Source organism: Rhodamnia argentea, chromosome 7 (genome assembly GCF_020921035.1).
Source record: "Rhodamnia argentea isolate NSW1041297 chromosome 7, ASM2092103v1, whole genome shotgun sequence".
Lineage (NCBI taxonomy): Eukaryota > Viridiplantae > Streptophyta > Magnoliopsida > Myrtales > Myrtaceae > Rhodamnia > Rhodamnia argentea.
The window spans coordinates 13,559-33,577 of record NC_063156.1 but is presented as its reverse complement, the minus strand read 5'-3'; the positions used below and the strand labels follow the sequence as shown (position 1 = coordinate 33,577).

General features: G+C 39.1%; 2 protein-coding genes across 9 annotated transcripts; one reads left to right on the top strand and one right to left on the bottom strand.

Annotated features, from left to right (window-relative positions):
• Positions 1-297: 297 nt before the first annotated feature.
• LOC115728392 (GPCR-type G protein 1) lies at positions 298-10,396 on the bottom strand. 3 transcript variants are annotated; one of them, XM_048281760.1, is made up of 14 exons: positions 10,125-10,396; positions 9,930-9,931; positions 9,740-9,847; positions 9,411-9,531; positions 8,893-9,022; positions 8,168-8,246; positions 7,062-7,150; positions 6,543-6,635; positions 4,773-4,799; positions 4,544-4,630; positions 3,147-3,218; positions 2,820-2,950; positions 1,761-1,926; positions 298-567 (listed from the first exon to the last, which is right to left on the bottom strand). In XM_048281760.1, the coding sequence occupies exons 1-13, from the start codon at positions 10,337-10,339 to the stop codon at positions 1,773-1,775; spliced, it is 1,308 nt and encodes a 435-aa protein (XP_048137717.1). In that variant the 5' UTR covers positions 10,340-10,396; the 3' UTR covers positions 298-567; positions 1,761-1,772. The 3 variants fall into 3 exon arrangements, with proteins under 3 accessions (XP_048137717.1, XP_030514585.1, XP_048137716.1); XM_030658725.2 differs by having other exon boundaries at positions 298-649; positions 9,930-10,030; positions 10,125-10,394; XM_048281759.1 differs by having other exon boundaries at positions 9,930-10,030; positions 10,125-10,394.
• A 1,464-nt stretch (positions 10,397-11,860) lies between these two features.
• LOC115728389 (protein BONZAI 1-like) lies at positions 11,861-19,408 on the top strand. Of its 6 annotated transcripts, XM_030658719.2 has the most exons (15): positions 11,863-12,287; positions 12,553-12,600; positions 13,104-13,252; positions 13,352-13,400; positions 14,412-14,468; positions 14,699-14,887; positions 14,986-15,120; positions 15,333-15,394; positions 15,488-15,693; positions 16,421-16,497; positions 16,730-16,867; positions 16,963-17,127; positions 18,481-18,594; positions 18,672-18,768; positions 18,844-19,408. In XM_030658719.2, exons 1-15 carry the CDS (start codon positions 12,132-12,134, stop codon positions 18,936-18,938), a joined length of 1,737 nt encoding a protein of 578 aa, XP_030514579.1. In that variant the 5' UTR covers positions 11,863-12,131; the 3' UTR covers positions 18,939-19,408. The 6 variants fall into 6 exon arrangements, 5 of the variants coding, with proteins under 5 accessions (XP_048137715.1, XP_048137714.1, XP_030514581.1 ...); XR_007199128.1 differs by lacking the exons at positions 18,672-18,768; positions 18,844-19,408 and adding an exon at positions 17,536-17,936 and having other exon boundaries at positions 11,861-12,287; XM_048281756.1 differs by lacking the exon at positions 14,699-14,887.
• The last annotated feature ends 611 nt before the right edge of the window (positions 19,409-20,019 follow it).

The window sequence follows — 20,019 nt, the reverse complement described above, 5'->3', positions numbered from 1 at the left end:
TTATTATAAAAAAAACCGGGGCACAAAGTGTGAGATGCTCGTATTATCAAGAATAATGCGAATTACATAAGAATCTCCTACACGTAAAGAGCCAGGTTTCCGCATCCACACGAATCTCTCTCTCTCCCTCTCTTCCTTTTATCAGTTTATCCGGACCCGTATGCATCCTGTATTTGTTCAGAGCCAAAACATGTTTAAATCCTTGCTGACATGAAGAGTAACTTTTCAATAGTTTGGTTCTAATGAATTTGAAAAAGGCGAAATATTTATTTTTTCCCTTGGTTACGAACTTTAACATTCCGTTCCAATGTAGTCAAGTTCTAAATGCAGATGGCGCAAAATACAAAGGCCTAACTTTGATATACAAGAGAGCGTGATCATTCAACCCCAGCTTACAGGTTCCCGTGTCTTCTTTGCTTCTTTGACATAAAGAAAGTTCCCTCTGCCTGCCGGTTCCACTATCTACAAGCCGATGAAACGGAGACCCATCAGACATACGAGAGCAAGCTTCAAAACACCGTGTTTCCCACCATTATCCAACTTCACGACTGCCAGCAATTCGTACTCCTGCATTCATGGGAGAAGAGTGAAGACTGTAGTACAACTTCCACTCATACAAACAAGCCATGCCACTCATCCCTAGCAATGCCTGAAACATTGAAGAAACATTTGTAACCTACTTCAACAGATTATACACGTGAAAACTTCGCCACAGCTTGCACTTGTTTAAGGTTTGACCGTGCTAAGAAAATCAGTACCATCCATCTGTCTCACGCATTTTACAAATTTGACAACTACTAGTGACCGAGGATGACCGATAAATTTCAATTTAAGAAAATTTAAGAGGAAAATTCTTCCTCAAAAGGAATGCTATAGAGCAAATGCAAGTTTCCTGACCATACATGTTATTAAGATCCGTATAAAGTTTTAAACCACTCCAAAAGTCTGCAACGGGCCCCACAATGGTAGCAATTGCAAAAGGAAGTCTCTCTTTTCGGCCAAAACAGAAAAAAGGAAAAAAGAAAGCCTCTCTCCAGTTAAGCCACAAAATATGTAACGTCATAATTTGTTGATGCATGAGTGGAATTTCTGACTACAGCTATAACCACTCTAGTCCATCTATCAAACAATGATAACTATAAGTGAAGGAAATTTGAATTTTTAACTCTTTGTATACAGTAACAGCTGGTTTACCTGGCAACTTTCGGGTGACATTGATTCAGTTTCACGACATAAATCTTAACTAGGATTTCCTCCAGACAATCAACAGAAAATAAACTCAACTTAAAAACCAATGCATAGAGTTTGCATGACTTGTCTGGCCAATAAAAATATGTGAGGTTACAAACAATGGCACAGGCTAGTGCCATTAAACAGTCAAAAGTCTAATTTTGGTATCTAATTTGTAGTGTTCTTTTTTCCAATTCGACTGCCAACAAGGACAATGAAGTTTCTAACTCACTTGATTTGTGCAATCAAGTGCTTGAGTCTCACCCATCCTTATCCCACAAAATTGTTACCCCGGCATTGCTGGCATAGTAAAAGTCGATCAAAAGACTTGATCACACAAATCAAACAAGTAATCGATTGCATTAAGAAAAAGTGGAGAATAAAATCAAGAAACCACAATCAGCAGACGAAAATAAGACTTACCCAAAGGGAAACATCTAACACTTTGCAGCATCAATAACAAAGGGTATTAAACTAGATTATTCAAGTTCCAGCAAGAATAAGTGCTTGACACAATTAAAAGTACTTACCAACATAAGAAATTAATCAATAGGGTGTTTGTCGGCCTGGCGTGAGGTGTAATGCGCAGAAAGTAAAAGAAGAGAAAGGAAAGCACTTGCTACAAAAATCGCATCGAACCACCGGTGGTAGAAATCAAATTGGATATCTCCACCTAACACATCAGTAATGATCATCCTGTCAAGACAAACAGGACTGCTCTTTAGGAAGCCTATTCAAATTTTGCACGCCATGGGATGGTGACCGCCTGGTCTGACAACAAAACAGTAATCCTAATGTGTTTGAGCAATATATCAGTTTTCAGAAGCTAGTGTCTAACACGCGAGAGTCAAATACAGTGGCATAGAACATACAACGATGCAGAAGAACAAAATAAAGTCTGTTTAATCATCTAACTTGCATCTCAGACAATTTGCAATTTAATCATCTCACTTGCATCTGACAGTTTGCAAGACCACCAAGATATGCAGAGTCGTCATCTTCTTCAATCTTTGCTATTTCTAAACTTTTGTGGGATGCATCCTCCAGTCTAAGTTAGTATTACTGATGTTTGGTTTAATTCGTCCTTTCCTTCTCTCAATTCTTGCATTTTGCTAATGTACTAGAAAAGCTTCTCTATGAATAAACCTAATTTCTTGTCAAAAACAAGAAGTATGCTACCTTACAAGTGCGTTGTGTAGCTCAAATAAAAATCACTTATAAACCACGCTTCACCACAATAGTTCTTTGTTCTCTAGTTCATGCGAGGCTAATCTTCGAGGAAAAGAGCTAATTCAAGGTAGCGTCTTCCACCTATGAGACAATCAGACCTCTCGTGCAGATAGCCAGCAAAGTGCTCCAGGCAAGGTGTCAGTTACATCCTGCCTTTTATGTTGGCTTCACAAAATTGTAGGGTTTTTATGGTTTCTTCTGTCCACTAAGCAACTTCATACACAATTTTGGACTGATGCAAATTTAACCCAATTCTGTCATGTGCCATTTCGTAGGATACCTTGAGGAACACTAAAATGTAGGGCACATCCACAAAAAAAAAAAAAAAAACTATACTTCTATTGGAGAATGATACTTACTTGTAATCATTGGCCAAACTTTTTCGTATCAGGAGAATAGAAGACACAAAATACATCCCCATTATTTCAGACAGAAAAAGTACAACATTGCTAGAAGACCCACTTCCGACTCTGGAAACTGCAAAGAAGAACTGTATAGAAGACCAAAATTATCAATTGAAGCTCAAGTTTACTAAATATGGAACCACCAGTAAATTCTGAGACAATTCCATCCCTTTGCAAAAAATACATACTAATTGACTTTTCCAAGTGCTAAATGGACAATAAAAGAAAACTCTCTAAATTCCACCTTATATTGAGTACAACTTCACAAAAATAAGGAGTTACCTTCATTAAATTTGTTAAGAAACCACGAACTGATATAACAATCAACATTCCAATGAACATCAAAGAAATGTACTGCACAATTGACAAAGAGAAAATAGACATTAGCCTCATCTAACATAATGAAGTTTAAACAGAACTCAGAATTTTCTTTGAAAGCTAAATAAGAAAATTTTTATGGGAGAGGTACCAAGGGGTTACCACCCCATCCAAGCTTACAAAGAAAGAGTCAACTAACTCCAACAAATTGTAAACTGTCAAAAGTGAATTTTCAGTAATCCAAAAATACTAAAAGCTGTAACGATCAATCCTTCACATCAAGAAAAAATTAGCAGCTAGAATCCCAGAAGCCCTCAAATCTGTCCCAAGCCAAAAAATTGCGAGAGGGATAATAGCAATGTTCAGGATTTTGCCATGCAATAATGATCAAGCGTGCTCTCTGTTGGGTTCTCATTATTTGCATGAGGTAATCATTTAGTCAAATGGCTGTCTAAACATCTGTATAGAAGATGAATCCCAGAACCATCCCTATCTAAAAATCAAATAGGGGATCACGGATAGGGTACTGACTTCCAGCACTTTTGCATAAATGGACCCTACCCATAAATCATTTGCATCTGACAGCCTATGAACAACAAATCGCACAAGACAAGCCCTCCAGATAATAGTTAACCAGTAAATATAATGGTAAGATTAGGAGATCACAGTTGATGTTTAAGATCATCAGTGCTCAATTACTTGGTAGAATTTATATTCACTGATTCATTTCCACAACTACTCTCTGTAAACAATCTTTATGACTTCCAAAGAGACAGGATAATCATGATTAGGCGATCGGGGGAAAAACATGCATTCGTATATGAGCACTTTAACCTTCACAACAGCAGGTCCTTTAATATGTCGTGGGAAAAATCCCTCCATATTCCAAACATGGAGAGACAACCTCAAAAACTTACCATTTTGATGTCCTGGGCTATGACATTGAATTTCTATATCTAGCATTTACATGACTGAATAAATCAAGACACTGGTGCCACCAGATCTGACCTTCATGTTCCTAACTTTCCTCATTGAGCAAAATGACATATGTTGCTCCACAAAATGATTCTTCGAACAATGGTATTGCTTTCTTCTTTAATCAATATATCTAAGCTAATGGTCCTCCACCTTACTCAATCCAAAAATGATGAGTTTTCCTATTTAGCGACGCAAAATCTCACAAGGGTAACTTATATAAGCAGAATATTCACATAAACCTCTAACCTAAATCAAGGTATTGCCAGGATGAACATTGTTATACCATGGGCAAACAAAGGAGTGATGACAACAAACCAAATTACTAGAAGAAATGTGTTCAAACAAATGCAGAAATATCGCAGAAACCAAGCTATAAAACCAACCTGAGACAACAAAGAGACATTGATACCAATATCAAATAAACGCAAAAATATGCTGATTGTCCTTGTCACAGGATCTACTGAACCAGCCTGTGGAAGCCAAAATCGGTTAATACTTCAAAAACAAGAAGAATCCCTATTTAAACTATTCTCGAAAGAAAAAAATGGGTAATCATGAATTCAGTAAAGTAAACAGATAAACCAACAGGAAATGTCAGATTGAAGTACATACCTCCTTAAACACCACGCTTTGTAAAGACTGCAGAGAAAAATTTAATTGCTTATGTGAGTTTGAATATTTTTACTGCCCAGGAACTTGTGCATTGTACAGATATCAATTGTATTGATCCCTGAATGCAAATGAGTCGGCAACTCATTGCCGGAAGGGCTGATATCTAAGCAAATATTCAGCATCTTTGTCACAAAGGACAGGCGTTTGATATATTGAAAACATATATGTTTCTGCTGACTCTAGCTAGTGGGATGAGAGACATCCTTGAATTTAATCCCTTTCATACAAACAAGCTGAGAAGCTAAAATGTTTCTGATCAATAAAAAAGCAAAAGTTTAAAAAACAAAAAGAACGATCACTTGCCAAAGAAAAGGAAAATAATGCAATAAAAAAACGTCCGCAAAAATTTCAAGGTAGAATGAATGAGTCTGTGCACGTACATAAAGTGACGAAGTGTGTGAGAGAGAGAGAGAGTGTGTGTGTGTGTGTGTGAGAGAGAGAGAAAGAGAGAGAGAGAGAGAGGTGTGCACAGTGTCATTTGATAAATGTGTTTCACAACTATATGAAATTGAGACTAGTTTTCATTCAGGCCACCGCTATAGCATTTTGAAGCCACTGTATTTGTGAATAAGTAGGCAGAAGAGTTCTCACGCAGTTCAAGGTGTGGGAAAAGTTTATTAACCAAGTCATAAAAAATTAAAAGGGAGTATATCTTTAAATACGCTTGTGATACCCCAAGTCTCACATCGGATGCGAAAAACCCTTGAGCGACTCATAAGTAAGCATCCAACCCAAGAGGTCGTCACCTTGTGAAATTACTCCAGAGTATTCCTATTGAGGGCTTGGCCCACATGAATCAGGCTTGAATGTCACACATGATATCAAAGTAGGACTCCCTCCAGTGGTGTATGATTCATGGATGGACTATGCCCACACCCAATGCAATGAGATCGGGGCCAAGCCCCCAAAAGGAATGCTATGAGTAGTCACACAAGGTAGGCGTGGACCTTACTTAAACATTCCAAGGAATCTTGCAATCTTTAAGCATACTGACCTTTCAATCAATGATTAATTGTGAAATAGCAGTTAGCTAAAATGATAAGGTTAAGCGTCAGACTAAATTAAATGGCAATGCTTTGGCAATACGTGGCAATTTTTGCAACACTTACAGGCAGGAAAAGATTAAAAAGAATTAACTCAGAAGACAAGTGATGTAACATAAGGAAGATGATTGTGTCAAAGATAACTCTTTATATCACTTAAAGCATCCTCTAATCAAAATTTACTGCTGAATACATTTGGAACAACAGCGCGACACTGGAAACATCTGAACGGAGTCGATTCTAACAGCAACATTAGAGAAAAGCATATTCTTAAGGAATTCGAAGTATCTCAAACTGTCATAGCCATTCGATTACCAAATTCTACAAGGGAATTATTATTATTTTTTTATCAACTACAATAGTCAATTTCATTAACATGAGAGTTCCTAAAGATCACACAGATTGGTTGAACATTTCTGCAGATATTAAATCCGTCATGATTGTTCGCAACCATTGCATTACGGGGACCTTATAGATGGAGAGAATTAGAAAGCAAGAGGAAGAAAAAGAATTGCCTCTGTTACCAAGGAAGAAAATTTTCGAGGATGGTAGTGGAAACGGTGTCTACTTTTAGTTTATTTTTCTCTGTTTTAAGTCCTATTAGCGTCCTCTTCCGATAATGGATCTTTCACATACTGCAGCGTATTTTGTCAAAGTATAGCCATACCTTAATCATTTTGTATACACAGTATACTGAACAAGCATAACCAAGTAGATTCTGCATATGACCTCTCCATGTTCGAGAATAAGCAGCTGCCTCCTGCATCAGAGGAAATGGCCATTGTAGAACCTATGAAGACAAATACTAAGGTGGAAAAGCATATGCTTATGGCAATATATGTTCAAAAGGCCAAAAATGGTCGCAAGCTGCAATATGCCACCTAGGGTCTAAGATATGTTTTCATCCAGCCATTTTAGTATTATAACGGTCACAATGCCAAAAATTTCAACCAAGTAGGAGCTGTATAAACTGAAAGGCGTCTCAATATGCATCTGATATTGACCGAAAAAGAGAGAAGTAGGTTCTAATCTTCCTATACAGCGTAGCCAGGAAGCAGCCTCACATATGCCTATACTACATATATGTGAAAAATAGATTGAAGAACACTGTAAGCACCATAAGGAGATTCACAACAGAAGAAATCCTACTGTGAAAATTTATAGCAAAAAATGCAAGTAAAGAAACCTTGGCCTGGCGAAGCTCATAAATTTCCAAAAACAATTGCTTCGAGAGCTCTTCCAAAGCTTGTACCTCTGCTTCCATGTTCTTAATATCTTAACAAGAAGCAAAAGCAGTATGAGATATTGTCACAGTATAAAATGACTGTTGTACAAAGAATATCAAAAAGCTTATCAATAGTGGAATTCCAACAATGAAAAGAATTGAAGGGAAATGTGAAGACTTAAGTTGGCTTATTTGGCAACTGACAATTTATCACTTTAAACCATGACAAAACCGGGGCATCTAATTTTCAACTACATCATGCACTCATGTTTTCAATTCTATTACCCATTCACATTTTCATATGTGTGACCGATTCATATTTAATCTGTGGATCAGTGGGGTTTATATTTCATCCGTGCCAATTGGAACTCCATTTCCAGGCAAATTTTTCTGCAGCAAATTGGTAAACAGATATAACACTAAAGACCCACACAGTAGCATAAAGCTAGTGTCCAGCCAATATAAGTTATGAAAAAGATTTTCGACTAACTTCAAACAGAAAATTGCAATAAATTTCTACAGATGGATAAAGGTTAGGCTGGGTAAAGGTAGGAGAATCTCTTGAGGAACAGTAATGGCATGACAATACAAACACTAGGTCAGTCACATGTCAGAGCATAAAAGAATATGCCAGCATGGAGACCTAACAAGGAATATGAGTGCACAATGCAGATTGCTTTCTAATAAGAAGCCCACAATAGATGGGTAAATTCCATGCTAGTGAAACATGACCAAAGCCTGATGAGATGTTCAGATTGTTTTCTAATAAGAAGCCCACAATAGATGGGTAAATTCCATGCTAATGAAACACGACCAAAGCCTGATGGGACATTCAAATAAACGACTGTTTGCGTTGCGAGGACTCAAACCACTGGCTCTACAATCAGTAATTAGAATCAATAGGTCTTCTTGTTTTATCTTAGCCGCACCAATCTCATAGGCTACATGTTTAGTCATATCTCTGAGCATAAAATGAAAGCTTACTACATACTTTCTTAATTGCATAATTTGCATTTCCTCCCCCTTCAAAGGAAAAGAAAGAAGTTTGAAAGCAGATCAATGCTGACCTTGCTCTGTTTGGTCATCTTGCACTGTTCTTACCATTGTGCCAACAATCCGTTTGAACAAAGATCTAGCCTTCAACTTCTGCAACATGAAAATTTCTTTATCAGAGAAGATATTAGCTTTAGTAGAAGCTGCAACAAGGCACTGGAAAAGCTTCAGCTCTTTTGATATTGATAAAAGGAAAATACAGAACCCCCCGCTCATTTAAACTTGCATCAAAATCTTCGCTAATTTTGTGGTTCAAAATTTCTTTACTCAAAAGTTGATACTCACTAAGGCCCTCATATTTTAACACAGATTTTAAAACAGAACAGCCACATATCTTGTGTACTTTGTGTTATAATCAATTGAAGGTGCTGCAAACTTCATAGTGTTTTTAACTAAAAAATGGTTCAAACATTCAGTCCCTTGGAACTAACTCGTACAATAGAAAAGATGGTTTCCAGCTAAATTTGGAAGTTTTGCATATCCTCAATGGGTAAGCTTGAGCTATATCCACAGTACATGATCTATACTAGCCTTTGCGGTGGGAGATACAATGAAAAGATGCACAAAAGACACAAACCGTAAACCGCAAAACAAAAGTTCCATAAATAGCAAGTGCTCTAATCTAATAAAATTTAATAAATAATACTGCTATCTTGATCTTCTTTTAGCAAAAGACAGATTCCAAGCACAAGATGTATGCGTATGAAACCATGGGGTGGAGGGGAGAGAGAGAGGAAACCTCTTCTGATCCTTGCATTCGTGCCATTTCCATCTGGCAAAGAATAATTTTCTTTTTCTTGAGGATACAAGTCTCCATCGATTGCATCAGTTGTCTCTCTAACGCTTTAATCTCTGCTTCCTCAATCTCTCTATGACAATTAAAGAGCACAAGAAAGAGAGATCACTCTGGAAGAACTCAGTTATAAGTGAAAGGAAGCCCATATTTTCATTCCAAATAAGCCCAGACATATCAACTGTTGGGCGAAGTGCATCAAATAAGTGCTCATAGTTTACGAATTCAATTTTCAATCTCAAACTGAGAATAGAAGGGGAGGCGGTTAATTTTAATGTCCAAAACTGACAGAATTACTCGCTTCATTTGTTTTTGCTACTATTTTTTTAATAAGCTGGGAAAGGATTGGTTGCACCAGAATGACTGAGCAGTCCACAGTGGAGACCAGTGATTGCGCATTACAAGGACAGAAGTAGGAAGACAGACTATTATCATGTGGAGAAAGGCGCTGTAATGTAAATTACCTGATGAAGAGAGACAAATAACTGTAGGGCAAATTTACAGCTCCAAAACCAGACAAGATAGCCATAACAGTCACGCCAATGACTCCAATTCTACTGACCAACTGAGGAATGGTAAAGAAACCTGGCAACAACAAAGATGAGAAACCACGCACTAACCCCTAGTGAGACTATCCAGAGTCCGAGATACGAGCAAAAACTATGAGGCAGAGCCTGACATGTACATTCAACATCGGGTGTGTGCGGTGAAGGCACCTGGCGATGCACGATGGAAAGTGGAGTTAAGGAAAAAGAGGGAAGAAGGGCATAGCGGCAAATAGCGAGAATCAGACCTTTATCTGGGGAAGGCATGGGGAAGTGGATACCCATGCGCCAAAAGGCATAGAGAAATGCAAGCAAGAACAGAATGGCTCCAGTGGCAGCACGTTCTCTCCTTACACCTGATTGAAATTGGGGGGGTGAGTGGGATGGTCATGGAAGCAAGCAAACTAGGAGGGGGATGGGATCGGAATGAGGAGATACCACTGTTGCAGAGCATGAGGTAGCAGTGGTAGTAAGGCAACAAGAAGACCAAGAGCAGTATCAGACAGAACAAGTCCACCTTCCAGTTGAGCCATCGAGCCCTAGAGGGGGGAGAAAAAAGGCGACGTAGGATTCTGAATTCAAAAAAATTCGAATGGGAATGGGAACGGGAATGAAATAGCAAAACGGACTCACTCTCGGGAGAGAAGAGGGATGATCTCGAAGAGGACGAGCTGGAGGAGATTGCAAGAGAAGGCGAAGACGACGCTGAAGATGATCTGGACGAGGACCCTCTTCTCTTCGTACTCCTTGTACAGCCGCCGGTTCAAGAACCAGAGCCCCGCCCAGCCGAGCAGCACCAACGATCCCACCGCCACCAACCCCTCCCACATCGCCCATCCCCACCCCATCTTTTTTTTTCTTATCAGATCTGCATTCCACTTCAGCTTGGGATCTTCTCTTTTGCCCAAGGCAAGGCAGGGCAAAGCAAGGCAGCAAAATTAAAATAGAAGCCTCTTTCCAGGTTTCTGCCTTCGCGGAGCTTTAGTTTCGTATGCTTTTAAAAATCCATCCATGGACTTTGTCTGCATTTACTGAGGATTTATGTGGCTTTACATGTAATTTTTCTCATAATTATTTACAATTCGAATAATATCTTAAACTTTGGTGGGAGAGTTTTAAAAAAAAAAAAATTGGCTTGTCGCCCATACTTAAGCATTAACGAGCATGCCCTTATTAAATTACACGATTCTCAAATTTTTTACCTTTTCATATGGTAATTTCGATCTTTGTTCCATAAGTACTTAAGTTTCCTTTATGGAAGAACTATGTGCTCCTCCTTTCATGTATCTAATTGGTGGGTTATGAATTATTGATATCCTCCACATGTCCATGCGTAAAAAACCTCAATCAAATACAGATGGAGAAAAATGTCATCATGTTAAGGAAAAAGAATTTGTTAAAAAAAAAATTACTCTTTCTATTCACCATATAAGGAACTGACTCGTCGATTAGTGAAGTTGCCAAAAAATTGATTAGCTAAGTCGAAGATTTGACTCTTCAGTCTATACCTAGATTATCATGCCAAAAGCGGGTTTGGACTTGGGTGTCTTGGCCATCCCAAATGTCGAGGGCCAAAGTTGACAAGCTCATCCAAGTGAGAAATGTTGCTCGAGTAAATCTAAAGCCTTAGAATTGAACATTCTCCTGCTGTGAGTATAGTTTTCCACAAATGGATGCTCTTTTTTCATTGGGACAATAATATCGAGATTTTGAAAATTCGTGAAATACATTTAGTGAATCGAAAGCGAGTCTCCAACGCCGTTTGCCGATTTCGGGCCTGCCGGTCATCAACTGCTAGCCTCTGGTTCGCCTATTATTGGCCACCTAACCGTAAAAATTTTATGATGTTATCAAACGAATTTTTATTTTAAGAATAGAAATTGTGTGTCTTTATCAAATACGTGTCTCTATTTAAAATTCATCCAGAAAATTCTATTGTTGGTCAAAAATAGAGTCCAGAAAGAGAAGCATGAAGAAAGAGAAGTAAATCCATGGAGCAGTATTTCGTACGTTGTTGTTATTTTTATCAAACGGAAAATCAGGGGTATCTGCGTCGTGGCGCATGCCATTCATTTTCGGAGAAAGAAACCCGAAGACGAAGACGAAGACGAAGACGAGGAAGAAGAAGAAGCGAACAAGAAAGAGTCAACGCCGCCTACTTGTTAATGTCATGCACTTTGCCAGTTGACTAGCAAAGCAGGCGATGAAAATGATTTCGATCAGCCTCCTGTCTTTCCCTTTTGGGATAACAAATTTTACAATTTTACAGACAGCTCAGCTCAGCCATTTTGATTGGAGGAGGAATTGTGATGGAAAGAAAAAGGAAAAAAATGAAGAAAAGAAGAAGAAAAAGGGAGGGAAGGAACGCGGCTTTGAGGCACGACAGGCAAAAGCCCAAAGTGGGGGCCAATCTCCTGACTCCCCAGTCAGCCTCGCTCTCTCCCTCACCTCGCTCGCTTCTCCATTTCTCTCCTCTCCTGCAACTCTTAAAAGAAAGGCAACAACTTGCGATTGATTCCCGCATCTGCTCCGTGTTTGATTGATTCTCTCTTGGGTCGAGTTTGTTTGTTGGTGGTGCTTCTCTTTAAGGTGAACAAGACGCTATCACTGACTCTTCCCCGTTTTTCGTGCACTGCGACAATGGGGAATTGCTGCTCTGACGACCGCGGTGGCAGGGCGCCCATCGGCGGCACTCCGGCAAATATTGGCCTCGGCAACGGCAACGACGCCCCCAACGACGCCGTCCACCTCTTCCTCCGTTCTCGCGGCTACCAAGGCCTTTTCTCTCAGATCCAGGTGTCCTTCGCTTTCTTTCCCATTTCCCTTCTTCTTTTTCATATGCTGCAGCAGCCTCTATCAAAATCTTATAGATCCCAACCTCCAAGCCAACAAGAGTCTACCAGTTCCCTCTTCTCCAATTTAAGCATTCTAACTCGCACCTTCCATCTTGATTTTGGCACCACTTCTTACAACCCAATATCATATTCTACCCCATCTGAAAAGCAGCCCTTTTTCTACCTCTACCAATGTCATCTTTACTTAAACACCTCTGTTTCTGCAGCTGTCTTTCTCTGCCTCGGGCCTGCGAGATAGGGACGTCCTCTCTAAGGTTTGTTTCTCAACCCTCGAGCTTCTGCAGAGTGTCAGCTGTGATCCGTTGATCATTCTGCCTCATTTAAGTTGTGCATTTCCTTAACTGCATGCGTCCCATGTCTTTGGTGCCACAACATCTATTTTCTTTCCAGCATACAACCCACAGGCTGGAGGAATTGCCCCCCTGGAACTGAGGGAATCGGTGTTTGCAGTATAAGATTTGGGAACAAGTGTTGTCTACCTCTGTGCTCTAACGACACACTTGTCCATCTCACAAGCTAATGGCTGCATCCATTGGCAGTCTTTCTTGAACTTTCTGTTTACTGTAATTTAAGCTTCTAGAAAAGAGCAAGAATTAGCTTTTAGGGGAGATTGTTGGGCACTCAACTTCAAGAATTCTTTTGTTAGATTTAGTTTCTTATGTTGAATTTTATGTTTGTGTTGTCTATGGTACTTTTAGAAAAAAACGTGTCACATGGTCTACTCAGTTTTTTCTTTTTTTCTATTTTGTTGCTTTAGAGCGATCCTATGTTGGTTGCCTACACAAGAGGAAGAGATGGAGTACTTAAGGAGGTGGGACGGACAGAGGTCGTGCTCAATTCATTAAATCCCAAGTGGATCAATACCCTTAATGTCACTTTCCAGTTTGAAATTGTGCAGACAATGTTGTGAGTATATACTTTTCCATCTTCATGGAATCCTCGTCCGTTTTACTAAATTAAGTATCATTTGATACTCTAACTTTAAGATTCTTTACTTCTTTGTAGGTTTTGTCTGTATGATGTGGACACTCAGTTTCACCAGATGGAAGTAAAGGTACGTTTTTATGGATGTTAGGACTGCCAAAGGCACTTTCTTTTTGGGATATCTTTTATGAATCAACAACAAAGAAATTTCCTTTATGAGGCACCAAGGGTTTGCATGTTGGTCTGCTGCCCCTCTGTGCGAAGAAATGCAACACAATATAAAGATCCATATCTAATCCACATGTTTTGTATATCTTACGAACTAACAGGATATTTGACTTCAGTCTTCATGTTTGGGATCTGTCATTTTACATACATATATTGCATCGTTGATCTACTGGACTTCTTATATTATAAATGATTTTCTATTTGGTCGACGTGCTCTTGGTTTTTTATCCTCCTGCCTCGTGTTTAGCCCTATTATCTTCTTGGGCTTTCTATGTACTTAACAACTGCCTCAGATCTCGTGTTTAGGAGAGAAATATACCTATTTCATCTGGTCTGTGTTGATGGAAAAGGGTTCTTGGACGTGGTCAAGAGTCAAATATATATAACTAGGATGATTGATCTGGATGTTAATTGTTTGTTATTTGCTACATCCGGTATTCAGAAGAGCCCAGTAGCAAAATCGATTTTGCTAGCGATATACAATATACATTACTTAGCGTACTATTAGACCCTACACGTTACTCGATCTTCTCTATATTAAATCTATGGACTGATACTTTTTAATGAGGGTAAAATGCTTTGACAAGTGGTGTTTATGTGTTATGTTGTTGATAAGAAATGAGGGGGTGTGAACTGAAGATTTCTTGAAGGCAGCTATGGAGTCAAATTGATCATTCACATATTAAGGACTGACAAATAAAGACCTAAAATTCCTAATAATATATGACGCACCTGTATGTTCTTGTGTATGCTTTGAGAGTATCTGACGTGTCATGGACTTCTCACAAGTTATTACGGTTCATGTATAAGATATTCGTGTTGCTACCTGAAGTGTTTTGCAAGAATTCTTTAGTGAAAATTATTTCCAGTGAATACAAACACTACTTATAGAGAGGATTTTTTACTCGCACAGATGCTTAAGCTTGAGGAGCAGCAGTTTCTTGGTGAGGCCACCTGTGCTCTTTCTGAGGTATGGCACACAATGAGAAATTTTGATCTTCTCTATAATGGATTTTGTCTGGGCACTTCCCCAAAACATGATGTGACTGAGAGCATTCGGCATTCGCTTTCTTGTCTGCTGGTTGGAAAAAAAAATACTAACATCAATTAATGCCTGAAATATTTATTTTAGAGGAGATTGGATTCTGCAAATGCTGTATGTAGAAACTCTTTACTCGACTCCATCATTTTGCTTTTCAGATCATTACCAAATCAAACAGGTCATTGACCTTAGATCTGACATATGGAGAAGAATATACAGGATTAAGTCGTCCTCAAAATTGTGGAAGGCTTGCTGTACATGCTGAAGAATGCATTACCTCTAAGACTACAACTGAGATGATTTTGAGGTGTTCAGAGTTAGAGCATAAGAATCTCTTCTCAAGGACTGTATGTAGCAACTAAGCTTCAGTTTTATACCCCCATGTCAATACTCCGAGAAACGGCAATCTAATTTTCTTTGCATCTTCTGAATTACAACAATGTAGGATCCTTTTCTGGTCATTTCAAAGATTGTGGAGAGTGGGATGTCAATTCCAGTCTGCAAAACGGAGGTCATCAGGAATGATCTGAAACCTACATGGAAGCCAGTATTTTTAAATATCCAACAAGTTGGAAGCAAGGTATAAGCATTTTTCTAATCAGAGAGTAGAATTTTGACTCCCTAATCAACTTTTGCTTCCTCTGCAGTAGAAGACAGCTCGCTGCTGGTGCAATTTCCATTTCCTTTTGTTCTTTAGCAGTTCATGAGATGCTTGCTCCATGTTTCAGCTATGTATGTTTTCTTTGAAGAAGATGTCCGCATCCATATGTTGATATCTAAATTGTTGTGCAGGACAGTCCCTTGGTAATAGAATGCTTCAACTTTAATAGCAGCGGAAAACATGATTTGATTGGGTAAATGGAATACTTGTTGACATTTGATTCTCGTATCTCCTGATTCTTGTACATGAATATGCTGACAATCCTTGTCGTACATCACTCTATTAGGAAACTGCAGAAGTCACTATTGGACTTGGAAAAGCTTCATTCAAGCGTGAAGGGAGAAAATTTAGTTTTACCAACTGCTGCTGGAAATAAGGTGCTGAAGAGCCAGCTATTTGTGGATACGTTTTCTGAGAGCACGCAACATACTTTTCTAGATTACTTGGCTGGGGGATTTGAAGTAAACTTCATGTTGGCTGTTGATTTCACAGGTAATGGTCTGCACTTCCACCATATGTTCCTGTATTGGGGAATTCTCGCTTCAGATTCATAAATTTCGTGGTAGGTGTAGGGGGGAGCTATATTCATCTTCACTTGTAACTTCAGCTTGTGTGCTAGAAATAGAATATACAGTTGTGTGGTTTGGTTAGAAAATTGTGTAGTTTTGGTCTTTCGCCTGCTGCCGACGTGCCCCTTGATTTTTATGCGTACCTTCACTCTGAAGGTCATAATTATAGGTTGGCTGAAGTAACCTGCAGTTTATGGTTCTTATTAAAAGCGCGCATAGTTCCGATGTGCTTTCTCTTTCTCTGCTAACATAGACAAGTATATGCGTATATTATGCTGATACTTTTAAATCTTCAATAATTTCATCAATCTGTTGACTCATTTTTTCTTTTAGCCAAGAAGAGATTTCCTTGTTTCTTGGATTTTATAGGTAAATCAGGGGACTGTCTTTTGAGAGTTTCCTCAAGATGTTGGCATGTGGAATTAGTTAACTTGCTGACATGATTATCATGCATCTACGAGCAGTTTATGATACTTGGACATAGATTAGCATTATCTCCGAACTTATTTTGGCTCATGGGTTTGGTGGTTTTTATTAGTTCCAAGTGGAAATGTGTTTCATTTTATGCCATTTATGTACCGAGACTGAACTTGAAATTAGACAGGGACTGGTACTTACTTCAATTGTTACTCTGGTTCCTTTTCCATCAGCTTCAAATGGAAATCCTCGCCTCCCCGATTCCCTGCATTACATTGATCCCTCAGGACGGCCAAATGCATATCAGAGAGTAAGAGATGCTTCTCTTCGATTTCGTTTTCTCAATATATTATCCATAATTACGGTTAATGAAATTCCCCACGCCAAAAGTTCTGTTTGAAGCTGCATGAGAGAAAACTTGGGACATTTCATAAATTTTCTGTTTCTTGGAACTTGTGGTACTAATTCGTACAATGAAGGATGTTAATGGCATACACATTACAAGGACTGTAAATTGACACACGTTTGGTTGACACTGACAGGCAATCTTAGAGGTTGGAGAAGTATTGCACTTTTACGATTCAGACAAGCGGTTTCCTGCTTGGGGTTTTGGAGCCCGGCCAATTGATGGTCCGGTCTCTCATTGTTTTAACTTGAACGGAAGCAGTACATACTGCGAGGTAAAATGTTTCCCAGATACTATTTATTCATCTTTATTTCTGTATCTCATAATATGCATATTTCCAGTTAAGGTAGTAGTTACGGTGTATTACAGGTTGAAGGAATTCAAGGGATCATGATGGCCTATGCAAGTGCACTCCTAAACGTTTCTCTTGCAGGTCCAACTCTTTTTGGACCTGTCATTAGTCATGCGGCACAAATTGCTGGCCAATCTCTTGCAAATGGTCGGCATAGATACTCTGTGCTGTTAATTATCACGGTATGCACTAAACTGTGTGTTTTGTGATTAATGTTCATAGTCCATATATAGATTGTGCCTCCAAGTCGCAGATACTATAGCATTGATGCTTTTTTATGCTGATCTTTCTCCTCTTCCAGTTTTTCCTCGCCTTTTGGTGCTTTAAAGGTTAAAAGGATCATAGTACATGTTTTAGTCCATGACTCTAAAAAAGTATGATTGTATGAGACGCTATAAAAGAAATAACCATTGTATCAAATGCAGTGTATTCTGAGCTGGTATGACTTACGAACATTACTAAGTGTCTTACGACCATTACCGAGTGTTCTACAACCATAAGTTTTATAATCGCTGCCACTTCCTCTTCATTATTGCCAGCACTCTTGTCAGTACTCTTGTCTTAAGCACTAGTGACTATCAATGTTGCAGCATGTCAATTGGTCTTGCGACAACAACTGCCAAGAAAGATTTAAAAATTGTCCAGAAACTGAGCTACTTGTGAGGCGATTCCCAGTTTTGCCTGCTCAATTAGCCAATTCAAAGAAATGATGTTTTCAAGATATCGTAAATTCTTAGAAACAAAAAGAGAATGAAATTTAAAGAGACATGACGTTGGGCCATAAATGAATGGGGCTTGACATGACTGCCTCTGGAAGCTGGTCTTCTTCAGTGGAAGAGAATCGTGCTCTGGCTTTGGGATAGCAGGAAAGTATTGGTTATTGCAGTAAGGGTATCACTACGGGGAAATGGTGGATAGCGCCAGAGGAGTAATTTTAGGGGCTAATTTGCTCTTAGGCAAGCGGTCAACCATTTATACTTCAAACCTTGGGGTAATTTTCACTGCTGGTCATTTAGCTTGGTGCATTATGTACTTGAGTTATTAAATGTTAATTGCAATCAATCAATGCACTGAACTTTCATTTTTTTGCAATTAAATCATTGTGACCATTTTACAACATTAACCATCACCACTGCCTTAATTCTCAGCTAATGCCTTTTGACTTCTTGTGCAGTTACCTGTGTCACTATATGATTGACTACATGCATCATGTCATGTTCATCTCTAAAAGGAAATGGTGATTGTGGTTTTTATTTCCATCATTGTAGCTAACATAAATAATTTCCTTGCAAAACGTGCTAAGCTTGGGAAAATATGAAAAATGAGGGGCGTTTGATTTTCAATAGAGCAATATTTCTGTAGAGGGGTTAATTCATGGTAACAACCTCTCTCTCTGAGAATTTGGTTTTTAATCTTCTGTAATCTTCCAGGTTGAATTCTTGCAGAGTAGAGCAAATTTTTTTATTTATTAGTCATTGTTATTTGCAGTTCATGGAAACACCTTGATGTTGCATTTACTTTGGCCTACTTATTAGGATGGTGTTGTGACGGATCTTCAAGAAACCAAAGATGCCTTGGTGAAAGCATCCGACTTGCCGTTGTCAATCCTCATTGTTGGGGTCGGTGGAGCTGATTTTAAGGAGATGGAGGTAATTATATTAGGTGGAGCTTTTCTGCTTATATTTTACCTTTCCTAGAGTTTGTCTAAGACCTATTCTGATGGCAGATTTTAGATGCGGATAAAGGAGAAAGGCTAGAGAGTTCCAATGGACGTGTTGCTACCCGTGACATCGTCCAATTTGTTCCCTTTCGAGATGTACAAAGTGAGTGATTGGTTCGACTATGAACCTTAATACAAGTTATTTGGTTGGTTATTCATTTGCTCTCGACCCATGCAGGTGGAGAGATATCTGTGGTTCAAGAACTCCTAGCAGAACTACCCACACAATTTTTAACGTATATGCGGAGAAGAGACATAAAACCAAGCTATTAAATTTTCGAGGATCATACATAAAAGAAGTTGGTTTTGAGTGATTGGTTTTGGGCCATGCGAGGTTTCCTTTGGAAGGGTAAGGGGTAGCTGCTGCCACGACTTGACATTCTCTACAATTCTGTTCGTGTTATCAGGAGGCTGGTTCTTTTATCTAGCACATCATAGTAGTATGCTCATCACTTGCTTCCTTCACCTTCTTTAGGAGTCGCCCGCCAATGTTTAGCACATGACAGGTTGGAGCTCGTATCTGTGCTCTCCTCTATGATCTCTGTGTGTATTTTGCCAATTCACATGAAGGTGAAAAACTGATAGTGACAAAAGGAACGAGAGAGATCGAAGGTGAAGGGGAAGGTCACTATTATGCCAAAGCATTATTGGTGATCTTATTTTGATGGGTATTTCTTTCTGTAATGAACCGCCCTGATATTATTTTCTGCGAAATCTAAGAAATCAAAACGCTATTGGGGAACAGAGTCCAGAGTATATACGTCATGAACTGCATGTGTTGTTTCTGTGAAAAGGAAAAAGAGCTTTCTTTGCCGCTTGCCTCACCTCACGTCGACAGGATCCGTGGATTTTTTTCTTTTTCCTTTTTTCCTTTTTTCGCATCTCTTTTTTTCGGCAATATACAGAAGAATCACTTTCGTTTCACTCCCAGTCGCGGAAACAAAAGAAAAAGGAGAAATAAGAGCAGAAAGAGAGAGATTGAAATGTTGGGGATGAAGAGATAGAAGCAGAAGGGAACAAAGCTAAAACGGGTAGTCTTCCCTCCGCTGCCATGAATGGACTTGTTAATTGGAAGTGGAGACGGTGAAACTGGAACGACGTGATTGGAAATCAAACAGGCTAAAACCATAGTGAGACATAAAAGGGTGAAAACGAGAGGAGGATTATGGAAGCTAATTTTCTTTTAATTCGGCCGAACGCAGTGGCCGTTCATCTGTAAATCTTTTTTTTTTTTTTTGGTGGCCGAAAGGGGACGTAGGCCAAAGCATGGCCCCCCCTCCAAATGGGCTTAGGCCCGGCCCGGCCCACTAGCCATTGCTAATCATCGCAATATGCCAAGTTAATTAAGAGTGAT